Source organism: Panthera pardus, unplaced genomic scaffold (genome assembly GCF_024362965.1).
Source record: "Panthera pardus isolate Hobbes unplaced genomic scaffold, ASM2436296v1 HiC_scaffold_3, whole genome shotgun sequence".
NCBI classification, from domain to species: domain Eukaryota; kingdom Metazoa; phylum Chordata; class Mammalia; order Carnivora; family Felidae; genus Panthera; species Panthera pardus.
Window position 1 is genome coordinate 27,182,712 of NW_026526876.1, and position 24,166 is coordinate 27,206,877.

The 24,166-nt window shown below is 37.9% G+C and overlaps 1 protein-coding gene across 2 annotated transcripts in view; it reads left to right on the forward strand.

Moving 5' to 3' along the window:
- SMURF2 (SMAD specific E3 ubiquitin protein ligase 2) overlaps positions 1-24,166 on the forward strand; it is a 116,341-nt gene that overhangs the window by 56,408 nt on the left and 35,767 nt on the right. For both annotated transcript variants that reach the window (XM_019466513.2, XM_019466515.2), the window contains exons 2-5: positions 4,661-4,699; positions 10,401-10,509; positions 19,621-19,754; positions 22,682-22,747. In XM_019466513.2, coding sequence (XP_019322058.1) covers positions 4,661-4,699; positions 10,401-10,509; positions 19,621-19,754; positions 22,682-22,747 — 348 coding nt within the window. The remainder of the gene's footprint in view (positions 1-4,660; positions 4,700-10,400; positions 10,510-19,620; positions 19,755-22,681; positions 22,748-24,166) is intronic.

The following is a 24,166-nucleotide window of genomic DNA, read 5'->3' on the forward strand; positions in this document are numbered from 1 at the left end:
TTTAGTAATTAATGTCCCCTGGGCTTTGGAGAAGCCACGTAGTGGCAATGGTGACAGAGGAAGCCAGATTGTTAATGAATTGAGGCATTAGTGGGAAGTGAAGAAGTTGAGTCAGTCTAAATTTACTTTGTAGAGAGTTTTTATCATGAATGGGTGTTGCACTTTGTCAAATGCTTTTTCTGCATCTATTGAGATGATCGTATGGTTTTAATCCTTTCTCTTGTTAATGTGATTGATCACATTGACTGATTTGTGAATATTGAACTGCCCCTTGCATCCCTGGAATAAATCCCACCTGATTGTGGTGAATGATTTTTTTTTTAATGTATTGTTGGGTTGGGTTTGAATATTTTGTTGAGGAGTTTTGCATCTATATTCATCAGAGATACTGCCCTGTAGTGTTGTTATTCCTTTTTTTTTAATTTTTAATTTTTATAGTGTCTTTATCTGGTTTTGGTTTTAAGATAATGCCAGCCTAATAGAATGAATTTGGAAGCTTTTCTTCTTCTGTTTTTTAGAGTAGTTTGAAAAGAATAGGTATTAACTCTTCTTTAAATGTCTGGAATTCACAGTGAAACCTGGACTTCTGTTTGTTGGGAACTTTTTGATTATTGATTCAATTTTGTTAGTACTTCATCTGTTGAGATATCTATTTCTTCCTGAGTCAGATTTGGAGTTTCTTTGTTTCTAGGAATTTATCTATTTCTTCTAGGTTGTCCAATTTGTTGGCATAAAATTTTTCCATAATATTCTCTTAGAATCCTTTGTATTTCTGTGGCATTCATTGCTATTTCTCCTCCATCATTTCTGATTCTATTTATTTGAGTCCTCTCTCTTTCTTTTTTTTTTTAATGTTTATATATTTTTGAGACAGAGAAACAGAGCATGAACGGGGGAGGGGCAGAGAGCGAGGGAGACACAGAATCTGAAGCAGGCTTCAGGCTCCGAGCTGTCTTCACAGAGTCCGACGTGGGGCTCGAACCCATGGACCATTAAGATCATGACCTGAGCCGAAGTCGGACACTTAACCGACTGAGCCACCCAGGTGCCCCGAGTCCTCTTTCTTGATGAATCTGGTTAAAGTTTTATCCAGATAAAATAAAGTACTGTTTGTTTTTGTTTCTCAAAGAACCAGCTACCGGTTTCATTGATCTTTTCTATTGTTTTTTTTTTTCAGTCTCTTTTTCATTGATTTCTGCTTTAAACTTTATTATTTCCTTTCTACAGACTTTGGGCTTTGTTCTTCTTTTTGTAGCTCCTTTACATATAAAGTTAGGTTGTTTACTTTTCTTGTTTCTTTTGGTAAGCCTGTTTTGCTATAAACTTCCCTCTTAGAACAGCTTTTGCTGCATCTCAAAGATTTTGGACCATTGCGTTTTCACTTTTATTTGTCTCCATATATTTTTTTATTTCCTCTTTGATTTCTGGATTGACCCATTCATCGTTTAGTAGCATGTTACTTAGCCTCCCTATGTTTGTGTTCTTTCCAGATTATTTCTTGTGATTGATGTCTATTGCTGTGGTAGGAAAAATGCATATGATTTCAGTCATTTTGAATTTATTGAGACTTGTTTTGTGGCCTAACCTCTGGTCTATCCTGGAGAAAGTTCCATGTGCACTTGAAAAGAATGTGTATTTTGTTGTTTTTGGATGGAATGTTCTGTGTATATTTGTTAGGTCTGTCTGGTCCTGAGGCGGGGGTGGGAGAAGTTAAGAGCTTTTCCTCTAAGATCAGGAATAAGACAAGGGTGTCCACTTTTACCACTTCTACTCAAAATAGTACTGGAAGTCCTAGCTGCTGCAATCAGACAAGAAAAAGAAATAAAAGGCATCCAAATTGGTAAGGAAAAAGTAAAACCTTGACTTTGACTATTTGTAGATACCATGATAGCTATATATATAAAACCCTAGAGACTCCACCAAAAAACTAGAACTAATAAATGAATTCAGTGAAGTTGTAGGATACAAAATCAATATACAGAAGTCTGTTGCGTTTTTATAATTTTGTTTTACTGTTTATTTACTTTTGAGGAGGCGTGGAATGCGTGTGAGCAGGGGAGGGGCAGAGAAAGAGGGAGACAGAAGATCCAAAGTGGGCTCTGTGCTGACAGCAGAGAGCCTGATTCTGGGCTTGAACTCATGAACCTGCGAAATCATGACCTGAGTGAAAGTTGGATGCTTAATTGACTGAGCGACCCGGGCGCCCCTTAAGTAGTTACATTGAAGGAGAAGTAGGATGGTGTCTGGAGAGTATGTGTAAATGCTGATGAGGCCATAAGTAGAGGAGATGGGAGAACAGGTCCCTGAGAAAGTGGTGATTTGCATATAAGATCTAGAACACAGGGGGAAGGACAGTGTGAGACAGGACGGTGGATATTATAAGCAGAAGGAAGACAAAACGAATGAGTATCAAAACATAACTTTGTAGGGTTAGCAATAAGAAGTTGGAGAATTCGCATATATTTTTGGTTTCTCTAAAGTAGGATGTGAAATCAGTTCACTTCTGGAATCATAGGACGGTGGTTTTTTTTTTTAATTTTTTTTTTAACGTTTTTTATTTATTTTTGAGACAGAGAGAGACAGAGCATGAACGGGGGAGGGGCAGAGAGAGAGGGAGACACAGAATCGGAAGCAGGCTCCAGGCTCTGAGCCATCAGCCCAGAGCCCGATGCGAGGCTCGAACTCACGGACCGCGAGATTGTGACCTGAGCCCAAGTCGGCCGCTTAACCGACTGAGCCACCCAGGCGCCCCCGGACGGTGGTTTTAAAAAAAGTCATTACCTCAGCAGTACTGAAGATTAGAATTTGGATTCATATATGTGTTGTAAATGTATTGATCCTGAGTATTCTGTACGGTTTATGTGGTGATAATGAAGGTTAGAGAGAAGTTCTTCTAAATCCAATTAGTGATTTGGTACTCTCAGTTACGGCTCTTAGTTTTCATATTTGAGTTTTTATGTTTTTAAAAATAAAACTGTTTCTAAGACAGGGCCTAAATGACTCTGGGTACTAAATCACTATCTTGTACTTACTTAATAATTTTACTCATTTACCAATGGCATCTCTCTCTTTTTTTTTTTAAGTTACTTATTTTGAGAGAGAGAGAGAGAGAGAATTGGGAGGGGCAGAGAGAGAGAATCTCAAGCAGGCTCTGCTTGACAGTGCAGAGCCAGATGCAGAGCTTGAACTCATGAACCATGAGATCATGACCTGAGCTGGAATCAAAAGTCAGATACTTAAACCAACCACTAAACCACCCAGGTGCCCGGCATCTGTCTTTAAAATAATTTTTATTTAACTTTTTTTAAAAGTTTATTTATTTTGAGAGAGAGAGAGAGAACGAGAGCACATGCAAGCAGGGGAGGGGCAGAGAGCGAGGGAGAAAGAATCCCAAGCTGACTCCGTGCTGTCAGCACAGAGCCCATGAACCATGAGATCATAACCTGAGCCGAGATCAAGAGTTGGAGGCTTAACAAACTGAGCCACCCAGGCTCCCCTTTATTTGAACTTTTAGAGTGATTAGTTATATATAGACTTATTCCCAAGGTTTGTTATGTTAAATAACACTAAACTTCCAGACCATTTCAACCGAGTAGAAGTGGGTAGAAATTAACCAAATATTACATGTATAGATATTTTATAAGTTATAAACCATACAGAAATCGATGTTTTCCCTTCAATTTTAACAAGTTTGAATTAAACAAGTTAATTTTATAACTCTATATAAGCAATAATTTTTTAAAGTGACATGTAACCACAAACTATAAAATTCACCCCTTTAGAATGTGCAGTTCAATGGTTAAAAAAATTTTTTTTAATGTTTATTTATTATCTTGAGAGAGACAGAGAAACACAGAGTGCAAGCAGGGGAGGGGCAGAGAGAGAGAGAGAGACAGAGAATCCGAATCCAGGCTCTGAGCTGTCAGTACAGGGCCAGACGCAGGGCTCGAACCCATGGACCACGAGATCACCTGAACCGGAGCCACCCAGGCACCTCCAATTCAGTGGTTTTAATATATTCGTAAGGTTGTGCATCCATCACCTTACGAGTAATAATTTCATGCAGGGTAATCCAGAGAATGTGGCTTTGGGATATCTACTCAGTGTATTAACTTTTAATTTTTGGTAGATACAGTAATCTGTCTTGTCATTGAGTGATGATTTAGAAGAAGGTAATTTATCTCTCCTATAAAATTTCTGTGGAGTTAGGTGGAGACTAAATAACAATGTTATTTTTAAAAAAATCTCATCTATATCAAGAAAGCTTTATTTTATTTATGATCTTCAGTATAAAATTATTTCATTAAAAAATGTATATGTCAACCTGAGTTTGCTTATTTTTTTCTTGGAACTATTTTCCCCTTTTCACTGAGCTGCTCTGAGATAAATCTTAATGGAAGATTGATTGGAAGTTGGTCCTTATTAGAATACCAGATTTATAAATTTTCTGGCTGTCAGCTGTTATGAGTGATCATTGCTAAAGTTGGAACCACTGGTTCAGCTGTCTTTTGCTAGTCTTTAATAAAAGCTTGTGATCATATTTCAAACCTTGCTATAATGTTTATCATTCACTGGTACTTTCAGTGTTTTAAAATGAACGTTTTGACAGTGCAGTCTTACCATTTTAATTCTTTCCATGTATTTTTTGTTTCCTTTACAGTACTCTGTGCAAAAAACTTGGTGAAAAAGGATTTTTTCCGTAAGTAAATTAACTTTAAATCTTGTATGTTGTGTGTAGACTTTTTGGATAACTTTTCAGAATTGTCTGGCTTTAGTGATTTCTCTATTCAGAAATATACTTCATACTATTTTATGAATGCTTTGGTTTGGACCCTTTTGGCAGTACTTTTTTTTTTTAAGAGGACTTTGTGCTTTTTAGCCGTTCTTCCTTTCCTTTTATCCACCCCTCTCACATATTTGTGTGAAATGTATATGTGTATAGGTGTGTATATGAGACATGTGTAAAGAATATCGAGGGTGTGCATACTACTAGGTTTCTAGAAAGGGTGGAGGTTATTTTGTAAACACTTTTTCTTTTCTAACATTTTATAGGAAATTTTATTCAGGCATTCACCATACCTTGGAAAGGAGAGAAGTTATTCAGCCTGCTTAGAATTTCCAGAGTGTAGGAAAGAAATCTCTGCCACATTCAGTCATAGATGCTCTTATGTCTCGGCCTCTAAAGCAGACATTTGGTTCCCCTATTTGCAGTCTCTTTGCCAATAAGTAGTCAAATTTTTTTGTGGCTTTATTTAGGATTAAGTTTTGTGAAGGAGGATTGGGAAGAACCCCTCACGTGTGTTTAAAATCTTTACCCTGTAATCTCATACTTCACAATAGCTTTAAGGTATTGAGTAAAAAAAATAAAATAAACATATATAAATAAGTAATTGAGTCAAAATGATATAACTTTTAGTAAAGAACTCGAAGCCAACAAAGTATTATATGTAATATATTTGAAGTTATAAATTGAGAAGATTCATTAGATTTTCATTTTTTATTTTATTTAAAATTTTTATTTTAGAGAGAGCATGTGCACACTCACAAGCAGGAGAGAGGGGCAGAAAGAGAGAGAGAGAGAATCTTAAGCAGGCTCCACACTCAGTGTGGAGTGATCCCATGACCCTGAGATCATGACCTGAGCCAAAATCAAGTGTCGGACACTTAACCGAATGAGCCACCCAGGTGCCCCAAGAAGATTCATTAGATTTTAAAATTCAAGTTCTACCAGCCCCCAGAAACTAGGTGTGAGTGCTAATTTAATACGATATTACTTAATTTTCAGGGGTTTCATTAAAAGAAATAGTAAGCTCTTGATGCATTTTGAAATCATACTTCATTCATCTCACTTGAAATTTTCTTCTAAGATATCTAGAGTAGAACCAGAATTAAAGCTTATAAAATAACATAAAACTGTATAATTAGAAATTTTTCTGGTTTCTGTGCTTATATGGGAAAGCAGTTAAATAGGATGCTGTGGGACATAGTTAAGAAAGTTTTAAGCAGTCTCCAATATGTGTACCAGGTGCTGTCTACCGTACTGCGTATCACAGCGGGAGAGGCCAGTGGCCTCTCTCCATGCTGCCACCAAATTCTGTCTTCACAGGCTTTTTCTGAACTACCTACTTCATCCCTGTCACTAATAACCAGTGTATACTCTTTTTTTTTTTTTTTTTTTTACCATTCTTAAGGTTGATTTGAGGTAGGATTAGTAGGACTGTGAAGTGGCAAATAGGATTGGGTAGGTAGGTGACAAGGAGAAAAGGGAGACGAGTGAGGCATGCACTCTCTTATAGCTCCTTCTGCATCCTCCAAGATGTCTGCTTTGGTTTTACAGATGAAATCTAACATTGTGTCTCCCAGCCTTCCTTCCCAAGTTCTTTTCTTTCCTCCAGAGTCCTAAGACACAGTTTCTCAAGTATAATACCCAGATCTACTTGTCTGAGTTTTCCTAGGAAATCTAGGAGAATCTTTGATTTTTGGTAAACTTTGGAGAGCCAGTTAATATCAGTTATACGATCTTTATCTGCCCTTACGTTGGAGGTAGGAAAAAAAGTAAGAAAGGACTCTTTCTCTCTTTCGTTAGTGTAGGCAGTAAAAATTGATAAAAGTTTTCTTAAGAGTTGTGAGTTTGCTTCTAGGGATAGGGAAATTAGGGGAAACTCTATGATTATCTTGAAAACCTAGAATGGAAGAAACATTTGATGGCTCTGGAAAGGGAAATCGGAAAGCCAATCTTGAGGCCTTCAGAAGGTGCTCAGCCAGGGATGGGCTATCACCTGGGTTCACAGTGGGAATGGCCTCTGCTGACAAACTTAAGTTTGTCATTGATCTGTTTATAAGTTGAAGGTTGCCCACATTAATTCCAGAGAAAAAATTGTAGTACTTCCTAAATCTCTTCATGAAATTTGAGTGAGAGTGTGTTTATTGTCAGAATGCAGTTATCATTGATATCAAAAAGTAGTGTTTGCTTGTAATCCAGTTTAAATCATGTTGAATGAGAAAAGTAAACTTTAATATCAAGCATGACTATAGGCTGATGAAACATGTGTGTGTATATATTTAATTATAGGAAAAAATACACTGCCAAGTGCTGTCTTGTAATTTGTGTATTAGAGATAATACTCTTTATTCTGGGTATCTACCCTTGCTGAGAAAAAATTTGCTAACTTTTTGGAATTGTTTTCAAGCTTATTGGCTTTAAAAAATAAACTATTTCCCCCTCTCCCCAAAATTTTAGAAGGAAAACTTTCTAAACGTATAAGAACATGGAAAAGTTTTATAGTGAATATCCACCATCTAGATTCTACCATTAACATGATCCTGTATCTGTCTTTATCCATTATCTGTTTCTTAAAGAATGTTTTCATTAGTATAATTTTCTTCTCTTTTATGCAACATTTGTTTGTTTATTTAAGTTTATTTATTTTGAAAAAGAGTGAGAAAGAGAACAAGTTGGGAGGGGCAAAGAAGGGGTGGGGGACAGAGGATCCGAAGCGGGTGGCACAGAGCCTGAGGTGGGGCTCAGACTCACGAACTGTGCCATCATGACCTGGGCCGAAGTCAGATGCTTAACTGACTGAGCCGCCCAGGTGCCCCTCTTTTATGTAACATTTAAATAAAAGATTTATGTGTAAGATACTGTGTTGAGTCACTATATTTAGGGGCCAAATTGAAGTCACTCAGAACCACGGTGATTGGTGAATGTTCTTTTTCTTCCCCCAATCAAAATAAAGCTTTATTTTCTCCAGAAAGTAACACACTTTTAAGTTGAAATTTTTGTTTCATTGTTATTTGCAGCTCAAGTGCATTTGTATAGCGAGGAAGTCTTCAGCTTTAGCTATTTTTGTATGACTCAGAAATGATGGGGATGATTGAGAAATTTTTAAAAATACAGAAAATACCTTAGCCACTTGATATTTACCACTAGAAGCCTCACTAACTTCAGAAAACTTGATAGCTTTTGATCACATCACAGTAACTTGGCTCTCAAGGTAAATTTTTGTGGACTGATAGAAACAGGTAAGTTGAAATATAGGTACTTTTTGTTGTTAGGGCATAGAGCTTGTGTTTTGTATTATTTAACAGAAAAGAAACATAGGAGGTTGGGACTCAGAATTTCATAGTTAATTAAGGACTTGGAAACCATGCCTAGTGTGTTTATGTGGAAAAGTTGTTCCCCTTAGTCCTTAATTCTTTAAACAACATCTAAAAGGAAAGCTTGAAATGTGATTTTTGTTTTTGTTTACAAACATACATTTGTATGTTTGCTGAGATAGTAGAATCAAAAGAAAAAGAATAGATTCTTGAAAATACTTAATGTTATTGAAGGTAGTGGGAAAAATATTCTTCCATTAAACACTTTTAAAAACGGTAGGTATTACTGAAATAATATGAATAGCAGTAAACTTCAAGAATATAGTTAAATACATCAATACCCTAACTTCCAAGTATCTTCTTAAATACTTAACACTCTTAAAATTTGGTCCTCTCTTATTTGAAGTTGACAGATCACAGAATCATAGGATTGGGGAACTGACGATGTGATTTATGCCTGACCTCGAATCTTGGCACATACGTATCTTGACTTTAAAAAAAAAAATTAGCATAGATATCGAGGTGCAGAATTTCTCCAATTATCAACCCATACCAACATTTTGTTCTAGTATTTTCTTTGTTTAAAAAAAATTTTTTTTAAATGTTTATTTATTATTGAGAGACAGAGAAACAGAGCATGAGCATGGGAGGGGCGGAGAGAGGGAGAGACACAGAATCTTAAGCAGGCTCCAGGCTCTGAGCTGTCAGCACAGAGTCCGACACGGGGCTCGAACTCACAAACCGCGAGATCGTGACCTGAACTGAAGTTGGGCGCTTAACCGATTGAGCCACCCAGGCGCCCCATTCTAGTATTTTCAACTGTCCATAGGAGATCTATGCTATCCCAAAATGTCATTTTTGTCTCCTTAACACTTTATTTAGTTCTACCTTCTAACTTTTTTTTTTCTCCAAAAGAACCACTGTTTTCATTGTTACTTAGGGCTGAAAACTATAGTGTCATCTTTGACCCTAGTTTCTTATAAACTTGTATTAGATCTTTCAGAGTAGTTTATTACTTCACTGTCCTTTGCCTTTTCCTGTGACTTCCCTAGTTCAGAGTCTGCTCATCTTACTGTTCGTTTATCCTACTGTGTGAAACTTATGACCGCTTCCTAGAGAGTCTCTGTACCAGTCTTCCCTTCTCCCAGTCCACCCTGAATACCGCTAATAGAAAAATATGACACCCTATTATCTACCTCAGTCACTTTCTGATTTCTAAGCCTCTCTTACCCACAGCATTTACTTTTAACATCGTAGCACAAATGATTTGGTTAGATTCCTCACAGCCCTTCAGATGCAGTCGTACCTTTCTTGTTGATCTTCCTGTTTGTCCTTTAAAGCCCAATGAGTCCCATCCCCCCCCCCCCCCCAAAAAAAAAGCCTTGATTTACTGTTCAAACTCCCCAACAGTTCTGTTTTTCTGAACTCTTACTTGTACTCAACTGTTGAACTGCATGGTACGTGAGAGGTATACTATAGTATAGTAGTTGAGAGCATGAAATTGAGAACCAGATTTATGTGCATGGGTTTAAAATCTAAACTTCAGACCCTGGCTCTCTCACGTACTATCGTTTGTCCTTGGATTAGTTAATTAACCCCTTTGTGCCTCAGTTTCCTCATCAGTAGGGTAGAGACTATAGTAACATTTACCCCATTGGATTATTGTGAGGAATAAGAGATTTAATATATGTAAAGCATTTAGAATAGTGCCTGACATAGTGTTAAAAGTATTTTCTTTAGAATCTATACAAACATCTGTTTGTTCTCTGGTTTCCCTCTCCCCCAAGGCATTCTTAACGTTTTAAGGCAGGGTATTTAATTTTTTGATTCAGTTTTTCATCACTCATGGTAGTTATTCAGGAAAACTGTTTGGCTAATTTGATTTCTCTGTAGCCCATATTCTTGTGTGAAAACCTGTAAGAAGCTCTTTCTTTAAAAATGCTACTAAGGAGGACCTTGGGAAGGCCCTAAGAGAACCAGAACTGTTTTAATCTTCCTGGAGTCAAAGGGCTGGTAAAGATGTATAAACACTTCCCTATTATGAGGTAACCTCTAGTCTTTGGTAGTTTAAGAGAATGTTTTGAGATAGCAACAAGAAAAACGTAGCTTTTGGTATTTAATGTAGAATTAACTTTAATCTTCGTTCAAAATGGACCACTTTTCATTTATAGCTAAATGTTACGCTTTTTATAAAGAATGGAATAATCTTTTGTAGCAAATAGTAAGTTTTATATAATTAATCTTCTATTTTCCATGTCACGTTATTCTTTAATTAAAAAAGAATTCTTCCCCTTTTTCCACAGGACTTCCTGATCCATTTGCTAAGGTGGTGGTTGATGGATCTGGGCAATGCCATTCTACAGATACTGTGAAGAATACACTTGATCCAAAGTGGAATCAGCATTATGACCTGTAGGTTTAAATGATTCATTTGAAATGAAACATAGAATCGATATTATTTGATATAGTATTTGAAAAGAATCACTGAAAATTATCAGAGTTTGATCTGTGGTATAATTTGGTCTTCACAGAGGGGCACAAAACCTAGTGGGAAGGTACTGTGACTTATTGATAGCTGGTTTTGGAAGATGAAATGCTCTTAGTAAGCCTATGGAGAATAAAACGTATATGCAGTATAGAGCAACCCCGTCCCATCTTCTTTCAGTTAAATAAAGGTATTAATTTACTTTAGGTCAATTATGAGTATAAAACCAGAAATCGTAATTGGAGTGCACTCATAGACATTCTTTGTGCTTTTATAGGGATGGTTTCTTTTTTTCCAATTTTAATCACAGTGCTATATGCACCATTCTAAAAAGGTGCATAATACTGTAAGGCTTTTTTTTTTTTAATATTTATTTTTATTTTTGAGAGAGACAGAGGGTAAAAACAGGGGAGGGGTAGAGAGAGAGGGAGACCCAGAATCCGAAGCAGGCTCCAGGCTCTGAGCTGTCAGTGCACAGCACAACGTGGGGCTCAAACCCACAAACAGTGGGATCATGAGGTGAGCCCAAGTCAGACGCTTAACCGACTAAGCCACTGGGGTGCCCCAATGTTGTAAGGCTTGTATTGGGAAACTACAGTTTGCCACCCCATCCTTATTCCTGATTCCCATTCTCAAGGTAACTAGAGTTACTTTGATTGTTTAGTCTGGTATTTTCTTCTCTTTCTAGATCTCATGCTTACTTTATACATCTCTCTGTATATGGGGTGGGGGGGGGGGACGCAGAGATTTAGTATATGCATACTTTTAGGTATTATTTTTACATTTCTTACCATAGAAGAAGATTTAGCTTTTACAACTGATCTCTCTCATCCCTGTTCCTACAGCACCCACGTGGCCCTTCCTTTCTCCGAGCCCTCCATTTGAACCTTTTTGGTTAAATCATTGTTCTGTATTTACATTATGATCATGTAACTATTCATAACTGAGTCACATGGTGTGCAGTGATTACATTTCCTCTCTTGATAAATTTTGTTTTTCTGGAATTAACTATCTTATTTTGCCATTTGTTTAGTTTTCTATCTGTCTCATTAATTCCTAGACTCTCCTACAGGACTGGACATTTCTGCATATATTCAACCGCATGAGCTATTCTGTTGGCTTTGTTTCCTTGTTGGAGATCTCCCTCCTGAAACCTTTGGCCTCTTCCTCCACGCTGGTCTGGTGGTCTAAGCTGGTCTAGGACCTGCGGCACAACTGTCCAGGAACCTCCTTTATCATTATGTTGGGAATTTCCTTTGTCTCTTCTGGGTTCAGTGATTTCCCATTTTTTGTTATTCCCTGTTTCGATGAAGTCTGTCTTTCATGGTCATCTTGAGAAAGAGTACAAAGATAGGGAAAATTTCTTTGAGATCTTGTCTGAAAATGTACTTTGTCTTTCTCAATGGATAGTTTGATTATAACCTTCTAGGTAAGACACGCACTTCTCTCCAAATTGTGAATATACGCTCCATTGTTGTCTAGGTCTAGGTCAGCACTTGAACAGAAATATAATGTGAGCCACAAATGGAAGCTTGTCTGTAATTTTAAATTTTGTAATAGCCACATTTTAAAAAGTTAATAGGGACACCTGGGTGGCCCATTTGGTTAAGTGTTCAACTCTTGATTTTGGCTCAGGTCATGATCTCACAGTTCATGAGTTCGAGCCCCATATCAGGCTCTGTGCTGACAGTGCAGAGCCTGCTTGGGATTCTCTCTCTCTCTCCCCCCCCTCTCTCTGCCCCTCCCCCACTGTCTCTGTCTCTCTCTCTCAAAATAAATAAAAGGTAATAAAAAAGATTAAGCTTAATAAACATATTTAATTTAGTATAGCTGAAATATTCTCATTTCAACATGTAATCAAGATAAAATAATTATGGTCTTTTTTTCTTATAAATAAATGCATAGGTTAAAAAAATAAACATTTCTCAGCTAAGTCTGAGATCTTAGGGGTTTGTTTGCACTTACAGAGTGCCTCAATTTGGACTAGCCTTAAGTACTCAATAGCTCCATGAGACTGGTGACTGCCCTTTTGAATAGTGCAGTTTCAGAGTATCATTAATGGCATCCTGATTTTGGTCTTTCTTGATTATTGTTTTCCACTGGAAGATTTCAGGGTATTCTCTTTATGCTGTGTAATAAATTTTTTGATGATGCACTTGGTATATATGTTACATAGTGCTTGGTACTTATTGGGACCTTTTAATCTGGATAAACTCTTTTTAAAAAAATTAAAAAGTTTTTAATTCCAGGATAGTTTTTTTATTTTTAAATTAAAAAAATTATTTTTAATGTTTATTTCTTTTTAAGAGAGAGAGAGAGAACAAGTGGGGGAGGGGCAGAGAGAGAGGGAGCCACAGAATCTGAAGCAGCCTTCAGGATCTGAGCTGTCAGCACAGGGCCCTACGGCAGGGCTCGAACCCACGAACTGTGAGATCATGACCTGGGCTGAAGTTGGATGCTTAACCAACTGAGCTACCCAGGCGCCCCTAATTCCAGTATAGTTAACATACAGTGTTCTATTAGTTTCAGGTATACAGTACAGTGATTCATCTTCCATTTATTACTCAGTGTTCATCAAGATAAATGTACTCTTGTGGCTCCTTGGTGGCTAAGTTGGTTGAGCAACTGACTTGATTTCAGCTTGGGTAATGATCCCCAGGGTCATGGAACTGAGCCCTGCGTTGGGCTCCACACTGAGCGTGGAGCCTGCTTGGGATTCTCCCTTGCTGTCTCTCCCTGTGCCCCTCTTCCTGCTCATGCTCTTTCTCAAAAAATAATAATAAATAAAAAATAAATGTACTTTTAATCCCCTTCACTTTTTTCACCTGTCCCCCCATCCACTTCCCCTCTGGTAATCATTTGTGTGTTCTCTATAGTTAAGAGTTTGTTTTTTGGTTTGTCTGTCTGTCTCTCTCTCTCTCTCTCCTTTTTTTTTTTTTCCTTTGTTTTATTTCTTAAATTCCACATATGAGTAAAATCATTTGGTATTTGTCTTTCTCTGTCTTATTTTGTAACATTATACTCTCTAGAGCCATCCATGTTGTTGCAAATGGCAAGATTTCATTCTTTCTTATGGCTGAATAATATTCCATTCTTTATCCATTCATATCTTTATGGACACGGGCTGTTTCCATAATTTGGCTTTTGCAAATACTGCTGCAATAGACATGGGGGTGCATACATCCCTTGGATGTTTTCATATTCTTTGGGTAAATACCCAGTAGTGTGATTACTGGATTGTAGGGTAGTTCTATTTGTAACTTTTTGAAGATCCTTCATATTGTCTTCCACAGTGGCTGCACCACTTTGCACTCCCACCAACAGTGCATGAGGGTTCTTTTTACTCCATATCCTCACCAACACTTACTATTTTTTGAATTTTTGATTTTAGACATTCTGATAGGTGTTAGGTAATATCGCATTGTGGTTTTGATACACGTTTACTTGACGATGAGTGAGTTTTCATGTGTCTCTTGGCCATTTATATATCTTTGGAGAAATGTCTGTTCATATCTTCTGCGCACTTTTATTTTTTAATTATTTTTAAAAAATATTTATTTATTTTTGAGAGAGTGAGAGAGAGCAAGCATTTGCGAGTGAGGGAAGGGCAGAAATAGAGGGAGACAGAGGATCCAAAGTGGGCTTCGTGCTGACAGCAGAACTCAAAAACCATGAGATCATAACCTGAGCTGAAGTCGAACGCTTAACCGACTGAGCCACCCAGGCATACCTCTTCTGTGCATTTTTAAATTGGATTGTTTGTGGGTTTTTTGATGTTGAGTTGTGTAAGTTCTTTATATTTTAGATACTAACCCTTTACTGGGTATGTCATGTGCAAGTATCTTCTCCCATTCAGTAGGTTGTCTTTTTTTTTTTTGTCTGTTGTTTCCTTTTCTGTGCAGAAGCTTTTTATTTTGATGTAGTCCCAGTAGTTTATTTTTCTTTTGTTTCCCTTGTCATAGGAGACATGTCTAGAAAGATGTTGTTATGGCTGATGTCAGAGAAATAACTGTGCCTCTTCTGGATGCTGAAACTCTTTAGTTATGAGGAAATTTTGTCTTTTTTATTTGTTTTTTAAAGATTTTATTTTTAATCTCTGCACCCATCGTGGGGCTCAAATTCACAACCCCAAGATCAAGAGTCGCATGCTGCACTGACTGAGCTAGCCAGGTGCCCCTGTCTTTATTTATTATAGGTGATTTCTTCTCTATTTTCTATTTCCTTTCCTGGAACTCCTGTTACTTGGATGTTACCCCTTCTGAATTGATTATCATTTAGTTGTCCTATCTTTTTTCTCTCATATTGTATCTCCAGTGGAATAAAATATTTTTGTTTCAGTAAAAAATTAAAAACTATGATGAACTATCTGGGCTGTTTCCCCTACTTAGTTTTCCAACATTCCTTTTATTGTGATTTCTGCTCTCATATTTTTAGCTTGCAAGATCACTTTGCTTATTGACTATCTGTTTTTCGTAATTTTGTCTTATTTCTTGGATGCAAGAGAAGTGAGTTTTGTTGCTTGTATTGCCTCTCTTTTGTCAAGGTTCCTTTTTTTTCTGTTAGTTTGATTTGGGTTTCTGTTTTTTTATATTTAAGGGGAGGCACTTCCATGTTGATTGGAAATTCTGTGCCCATGGGTAGAGGTAGTCCGCTTGCTAGGGTAGTCAGGTGTGGCTGTGACATATTCATTGCACAGAATTCTGCTGTTTCCTGCCCGGGGCTATATATTCTTGGATGCTAGTGTTCTTGGAGCTGAAAAGTTTAAGAATGTTAGGAGGTCTCTCTGTTGACTGTAGTAACCTCTTCTTAGTATCCATGCTTTTATAATGGACTTTTACCTTCTCCCTTAGCTGTGCCTGGTGTCCCTGAGTAGAGAACTTTTCAGAGAGTAAAGCGTACATCTCCTGCTGGGGTTGAGGATGACCTGGGTCAAGGAGGGGATTCAGGAGGGCTTTCCATTCCTTTTCAGTAATTTCACCAGTCCTTCTGTTTTAGCCCCACCGTCACTGTTAGAGTATCTTGGGCTAATAAGTCGGAAATATTTCAGGGATGGGGTGGCAGTAATAGTCTTGTTTCTTATCTGTTGTTCCCTGCAGGTGTAGGTGTCAGTTTTCTCCAGGTTGCTAATTCTGTTACTATATGTTTTCTATACCTCTACCATTTTGTCAGCATATCTCATGTTATAAACATGTTAACTGCCCTGATATCCTGACCTTTAAGTCTTTGGTCTTTTAAGCTTTTTGAGCTTTCTACTTCACTCTTCATCAATCTCAGTTTTTCTTCAAAATGTTCCACTTGCCTTACCTACAAAAATGAATTTTACATCTCCCATCAAACGTTTATGCCTGACACCTCATTACTTACTTCTAGACAATTAGTTCTAACCCACCCCCCTAGCAGAGTACCCAGCTCAGCCTAGACTCTGGACAGTTATTTAAATTTGACCTTCTAAACCACATGTGAACAAACATGTTTCTCCTAAAACATTGAGATACTGAGAGGCAGTTCAGAATAAGGCTTTTTTGTGTGCCCCTCAGTGCTATGGCTCAGTGACTCCAAGTTAGTAGGCAAATAAATAGGAACTAAAAAAGTAGGCAATAGAGAGAAGTGAGACTACCTGGCTTCCCACCCCCCAGCCCCCCACTTATTTGTGTGATCATTAGCTCAGTGTTTAACCCCTCGTGTGTCAGTTTCCATTGGTGACAGCAACAATAATGCCTACTTTAGACGACTGATAGGAAGATGCAGTGAGATAACCCCTGCAAAGTGTTTAGACTAGTACCTCACAGGTAATCTCAAATGTCAGACGCTTTTAGTAAATATGTTAGGTCGCACCTTTTTTATTACTTTATTTGACCTGTGGTGATTTTGAAATCCCAGCTGTAATAAGCTACTGTCTGTGTAACTGACTCAGCTTTTGAGTTCTTAATCAGATTGTTTTAAGCCGTCTCTTTAAGCTTCAGTCACATTTAAATTCAGCCAGAGACCCAGGTATAACAGTGCATAAGATGTAGTCTCACAAGCTTTCAGCTAAGTGGTGTATAGACACAAGTGAATAGGAAATTATAAACAGTATGATAAGAATATGGGGAAGTATAGGTGCCCTGGAAATACACAGAACTTTTTTATATGAATTTAGGAGCTAAGGACAGCTTCCTAGAAAAGTGGCATTTAGGCTTAGACCTTATGTGGGAGTTAATTTGAAAAAAGAAACGGGGGATGGCTCTAAGCAAAAGTAGTCTGTGTGAAGACCCAGAGGTGAAAGAGAACATGACTCTGAAAACAGTTGGGAGGGGCAGCATTGGGGAGTTCACGTCAGGTAAGGGGAGTTCGGCATAGGACAAGCAAAGAGAGGCGAGTAGGAACCAGCTCGTGAAGGTCCTTGAAAGCCTACTAATAAGTTTGAATGCTCTCCTCAAAGCAGTGGGGAGCAATGAAAAAAGGTTTTAAGTGGGGAAATGCTATCATCGGGTTTATATCCAAGAGCAGACACTTAGGCGGTAACCGTGGAGAAGGGCTTTGAGGGAGACAAAGATGGCAAGGAGACTCGTTCCTACACTGTGGAGTGTGGGGCGACCTGATCGGGTGGGGACAGCATGGATATAGGCAGAACAAAGGAGGTAGTGAATCCACTGGATACGCTGCAGGGGAGCAGGGGGGCAGGATAGCAAAGGAAATACTGTCTGCCAGGAGGCAGTCAGTGGTGGGGGGCTCTAATTACGGGGAGGGAGTGTGGGAGTATAGGAACATACGGACTTTTCCTTTTTTGGTACCTGTGCCTGACCCTAGCCCATTGGCCGGCTGGGGTCTGTGGATATTTTGAGGTGGGTCTCTTCATGAGCCTTTGCATGCAGCTGGGTGGTCACTGTGGTCGGCCCCTCTTACCTTACTCAGGTTTTCATTGCTCAAGCTTGTTGCCTAAAAGGGGCCCCTGTTTTCCCCCCTGACGGGTCGACAATCACAAATCTTTGGCATTTGGGCGGAGGGCTCATCTTCAGTATCTGCTTCATGCTAGACCTAGGGGAGGGGTGTCCCTACCTAAACCTGTCAGTCCGTCAGGGGTTCTGTGCAGTTACAGACCAGAGCGTGGTATTATATTAACGTGCTGATCAGCGAGATTCCCTGGTGGCCAGGTCCATGGGATTTAGGGGGAGGGGACTCTGATGGTATGGGCTGGAATTCTTGTTGGACCATCATTAGTATGTGGAATTGTTGGGTCCAGCAAATAGAAATGATGACCTTATGTTAGAAAAGTGGTGATGTGAATGTAGACATTCTAAATAGTTGATTATGGCCTTAAAACTAAAAAAAAAAAATTATGTCACCCTATATACACTGAAATCACACTATGTTTTGTGCTCTGCTGGGTTTGGGTCACAGGCTGTGTTTGCTGACCCCTGCCTTACACGCCTTGCTTCTACAGTCGTCAACACAGCAGCTAGAGTGATGTTGTTAAAACATATTTCAAATCTTGTTACTCCTTTGCTGCACGTCTCCCGTTGGCTTCCTGCCTTACTTGGAGAGAAGGCCAGAGTTCACACCATGGCTGACAAGGCCCTTTATGATTTGTGCCTGATTGGTTAGAGCAGGCTAACTGATGGAATAGGCAAACCCAAATTGTCAGTGGCTTCATACAAGGGCAATGTATTTTGTATAAAAGTTCATTTGGCAGGGAGGTGATTTCACTGTCTCACAGTCATTCCAGGACACAATTGACAGACGTTCCTCTGTTTTCAGTGTACGTTCTCAAGGTCTCTCTGGGCCTTGACAGCATAAGGGTGCTTATGCCAGTGGTGGGCTGTTCTAAGGCACGGGGATCAATACTTTATCATGCTGGGGAATCAGGCTTGGGGAACTGATTTAATGTGATTTTGTTTTAATGCTTGATCTGGGGGTGCTGTAGCTGTTTAATAATTGATTCTGGTTGTAGAATTTTGATACACCATGCAGTAGGTACTTGCCAGGTTAGGTCTGTTAGGTCTCTTTGAAAATTGGTGCATGCATGTTGGATGTTTTCGACCAGAGTTTTCCCATTTGTAAGCAACAGAAATGAAATTCAAATTGGCTTAATTTTTAAAAAGGGAATGGATTAGCTTGCGTAATTAAAAGTCCAGTAGGGATAGGCATGCTTTATGCACAGCTGGATCTAAGTGTGGTTTCCCTGTTTCTCATTGAAAAGTTTTAGTTCTCACTTCAGTGGTTTTGGCTTTTTTACGTACTAGGTGAATTTTTCTGATATTACTGCTTTACTGAATGACATTTGAAGATCAAGGTTGCTGGACCAAAAATTTGACCACTTAGAGGCAATGAAATATAGTTAGGATTCTACTGATATAATTATGTTATTTTATTATATTTTTGCATGGGATGGCACCATGTGAACAATTGGCTGTGGTAGAGCTCTTAACGTACTTGCAGGTATCCGCACAGACAAGTGTAGTAACGCTTTCCCCTGCTCTGCTTGTCTGCAGGCAGTGAAGTGAAATCTGCAAGAGTCCTGCTCGCTCAAGGCCTGCATACAGGAAAGAAGCAGGGGAAAAGCGTTACAATCAGCTTTTGTTCTACAGCATTTTAAAACCCACCAGGTATGTCAGATTTTTGGTCTGTCAGCCTTGACAATGCCCCTTGAAAACTGAGTACTCTTCGAAATGATAGGCCATGTCATTGAAATGTTTTTTAAATGTGACTGTGATAAAAGCTCTTGTAAGATTTTTGTTCTTGGAAAGAAATATCAGAAACCTGTAGTGTTATTTGACACTAGCTACTAAAATAGTTTTTTTACTACCACATTGTTAGCCAGTCTGAGAGTGGCAGATGTGATGAAGGATATATTAAAAATTCTTTATAGATTTTTACTTACAAGATTTTTAAAAAAATTAAATTCAATCTTGTGGGATTGATTGAACTCAAAACATATTTTGCATTATCTAACCATACTCTGAAACATTTGTGACTTTAGACTACAAAAGCAAAAGAAAAAATTTTACATTCGCTACTTGTAGTTGCCAAGTTACTCATTCAGTTATGTTGTTTTTTAGGTATATTGGAAAGTCTGATTCAGTTACGATCAGTGTATGGAATCACAAGAAGATCCATAAAAAACAAGGTGCTGGATTTCTTGGTTGTGTTCGACTTCTTTCCAATGCCATCAACCGCCTCAAAGACACTGGTTGTGAGTAGATACGAGTGTTTTTTAAAATATAAAAATATAGGGCACACACATTAGGCTCTGTGCTGACAGCTCAGAGCCTGGAGCCTGCTTCAGATTCTGTGTCTCCCTCTCTCTCTGCCCCTCCCCTGCTCGTGCTCTGTCTCTCTCACTCAAAAATAAATAAACATTAAAAAAAATTTTTTTTTAAAAATATAGGACACTTACATGGCTCAGGTCATGATCTCATTGTTCGTGAGTTCAAGTTCCATATCAGGTAGCTTGAACCCCACTTGGTGTGAGCATGAGCCCTGCTTCAGGTAAAAAAACACGAGCCCTGCTTTCGGTGAGCCCCACCTCTCTCTCTCTCCCTCTCCCTCTCTCTCCCTCTCTCCCTCTCTCCCTCTCTCCCTCTCTCCCTCTCTCCCTCTCTCCCTCTCTCCCTCTCTCCCTCTCTCCCTCTCTCCCTCTCTCCCTCTCTCCCTCTCTCCCTCTCTCCCTCTCCCTCTCTCCCTCCCTCTCTCTCTGCCCCTTGTGAGATTCTCTCTCTCTGCCCCTCGCTCACTTGTGCCCCCCCTCAAAAAAAAAATATGTATGTGTATGTTTGTTTTTGCGGGGGGGGGGGAGGGCAGGGATCCAAAAATTTAACTTCCTATGTATGTTTGAAACATTGGTAAAAATACTTGTTTAAATTTATTTTATGGAGTTTATAAAAAGAATGAAACATTTAAAATGATTCAGCTGAACTGAATCAGCTGATACTTAGTGTACAGTGAATTTATAAGTGTTAGGAAATGTTTGATATCCAAGAGTAAAAAGAAGGGTGTCAAAGTGTATATGCCTTTTTAACATTTCTTAGCACCCTTCTCTGGTTTTGGTGGATTAATGAGATAAAATGAGTTTTATTTAGGTGACTGGAGTGTTTAAGGTGGCAATTAAAGGGGAATTATTAGTGAATAAGAATGATATATAAAACTAAAAAAAGGTAAAAGTTCTAGAAGGGTAAGACATTGATTGTAAGACAGCTGTGTTAACTGCTTAATTATAGCTTAGTTTTACACTAGCCTGGGCATTTAGAAGATCAGACCAAGGTTAAGACATTAGAAATGATTTTCGTATTGGATTGGCAGTAACAAGGTGACAAAAAATCTTTTTGGGGGTCTTTCTTTTGGGACATAGCTGAAGATAACTTTTTTGACAAAATTTTTTGTTGTTTTTACAGAATTCTTTTTCATATAATGTAAAAAATATTGCTAGTCATTCATTGTCATGGGATTTTAGTCCAGATACCTCTGCTAAACAGAAATTCACATGGAATCTAGCTAAAGAAATTAATAAAAAAAGAGTAAATTTTTCTTGGAGTATTAGATACATTAAGAGATAGTCCCTTTTACTGTAGTATGATACCACAGTCCAGATATATAAGTATTGATCTGTTAAGAAAAAGGGAGAAAATTGCACCAGAAGCTCTGAGTCAGGGGAATTTAAAGGCACTTGAGAATTTCTTGTATTTCTGAGTTGACGAGGTGGCTGACCCAAAAGGAAATAGAGGACGCTGGGATGGGAAGAGGTCTTATAGTATATAAAAATGAACTGTTTTATTACCCAACCCAGCAGGCAAACTGAAGACTTACAGGCCACATGGATGACCTTATCTTTGGTTCAGTTTAGCCAGCATTTATCAAACCTTTAATGTGCCAGGCACTGTTCAAATCCATGGTGGATGTAAAGGTGAAAATGGGATGGATCCTGTCCTCTGAGAAACCAGGGCAAAGGCCTGCTGGTCTGTGCTGGCAGAGGGAGCAGGACACACTGGAAAGACTGAACAAGAGAAGAGGAATTGCCTTGCAGAAGTCTACTATACAGTTGATTTGGTAGCGTCCGTTTATTTTGCAAGGGGAAAAAATGTCTCTTTTTGGCTGGATAAATCTGGTGGGACACAGATTTTTCTTTGTGCTGCCTGTGGATGTTTCATTGCATTTATTTCCTTGACCTTTTTGATGTGTAGTAATACTTAATTTATCAAACATTTATTGAGCACACTGTACAGCGTTCTGCCAGTTAGGAGCAGAGAATTCAAAGACTAATGTATGGTCTCCTCCTTTTTATCAATTCATGACTTCTTTGAATAGATGGCATGCATATATATATATGTGTGTATATATATATATATATATATATATATATATATATATATATATATATATATATATATATATATAGCTGTAAAAGAATTCAGTTTTAAGTGCTATAATCAAAGTAAAAAAGTAAAAGCAGCGTGCTGTGGGTGACACTGTTCCTTCCTGTAACTGGCCAGGTCAGTGTTATGTCTGTTCTATTGATGAGGCATGAGAGAATAAATGAGTTGCTCCTAAATGAGTTAGTAGAACTGACTCAGACCCTTATCTTACAGTTTATACTTGGCTTCTTATTAATATTTACTTTATGTGTATGGAGGTCATTTGAAATGGTTAGATAAAAAATAACAGTGATAATAACTCACATTTATTGAACACTTATATGCCAGTTACCTAAGAGTTTTACATAATTACCTGATTTGATCCTTCAAAAATATGAGGTGTAGGTACTACGTGAGAAAATCAAGACTCAGGGATAAATTGCTTAAGAACAACAGCTATTAAGTGACAAGCCAAGACTCAAGACAAGTGTCTGAAATCTTTGGAGAAAAAGTAATTGCATGTTGGCAATGTATATACACCAGTGACTTAAAGTTTTTGAAATCCAAATTTATCAAAACTGTTGTTAAGACATTTGTACCAATTATATATACAGTTAGAGATTTTAAATGTTTGTTTCATCTTTAAAATGTTATTATTTAAATTATAGGCCTGGTTGCCATTGGATTATGGAAATTTACCATCACTCTATAGATGTTAGAAGCTCTGATATCAGCTTATTTTTTAATTGCTTTTTTTGTTGATTTCAAATAGATCAGAGGTTGGATCTGTGCAAACTTGGGCCAAATGACAACGATACAGTTAGAGGACAGATAGTAGGTAAGTGTGGAAATTTAAAGTTATGTGAAATTTTGGCATCATTCAGACTGACCTAAACTCTGTGTATCTTTTAAATCCAAGTACACTAACTATAGCTTCATTGTATTGGCTTAAATTAAATGAGTCCCATAAAATATTTCAAACAGTGGATCCAGGTTCCTGGCTACCTTAATTTAAAAAATTATTTAAAAAAAACCCTTCAAATTATGAATAATATAAAAAAAATAAAGGCTCCTGATGTAAAGAACTATTGATCCCTTAGGCATTCATTTAAAGTATGCGAATGTATGGTAGCACACTAAAATAAACTTTTACAGATGATCTGAAAGTTTTCTAAAAATAATCCTTAAACTGGTTTTTGATAAGAATATTCTATTGAACTTTGTTTAATGCTTTACAGTTTTATAATAATTGTGCTAATTGGAAAAGAAAATGAAGGATAGTATAGCACTGATTGAAAAAGGGGAGAAGCTATTACTTTACTCATAAGGTCTGTCTTGAATTGATTCAGAGGAAGGGCTTAAAGGTAAAATTTTCTGAGACCTAAGAATTGATGGATTGAGCTTTGATCAAGATACATAGTGTGGTAGGGGTGCCTGAGTAGCTCAGTGAGTTAAGCGTCCAACTTTAGCTCAGGTCAGATCTCACGACTCTTGGGTTTGAGCCCCGCGTCAGGCTCTCAGAGCTTGGAGCTTGCTTAGGATTCTGTCTCCCTCCCTCCACCCCCCCCCCCCCCCCCCCGCTTGTGTTCTTTCTCTTTCAAAAATAAACATTAAAAAAAAAAAAGATACATCATGTGGTAGGACACTGATATGGACTCCTTTAAGGCTTCTTAAAAACAATAAAATGCAAGTGGGATCCCACCACTTCACTACAGAGCAGAATTTAGGATAAGTTGATTGCATTATGAACCTGTCAGAGGTTTCAGTTACTGAAGTTACTTTTGAAGGGCTTCATTTTCCCAGGAAATGAATTGGGTTCATAATGAATTGCCAGAGTAGCGACCTAACAAAGCCCTGTTGTAGTTACCACAGGGAAGTATCTACACTGCAGCCTTATTGAGAATTCCTGTCATTCTTAGATTGAGAAGGGAGTAAAAAAAAACCTCAAAAATAAATGCTGGCATATAAAACTTTAAGAACAATCACATTTAATTTGATTTTGCATGTCATATAATAATTTGCCAACTAATGTCCAGTAGTAACAAAATAGTTTTACTAGGTGTAAATTGGCATTTATAAAAACAACCAGCTTTCCTTTGTCAGCAATTAGAAATATATCTATGGAGTATACTGTATAAAAAAGTAATGTTTTACTTTAAAATGTGTGCATGTGTAGTCCAATTTGAAGCTTTTGTATGAATTTAGTTTTCATAGTAGAGATGAGTTGGACTCACACATTATGCTTCATGATCCTGCC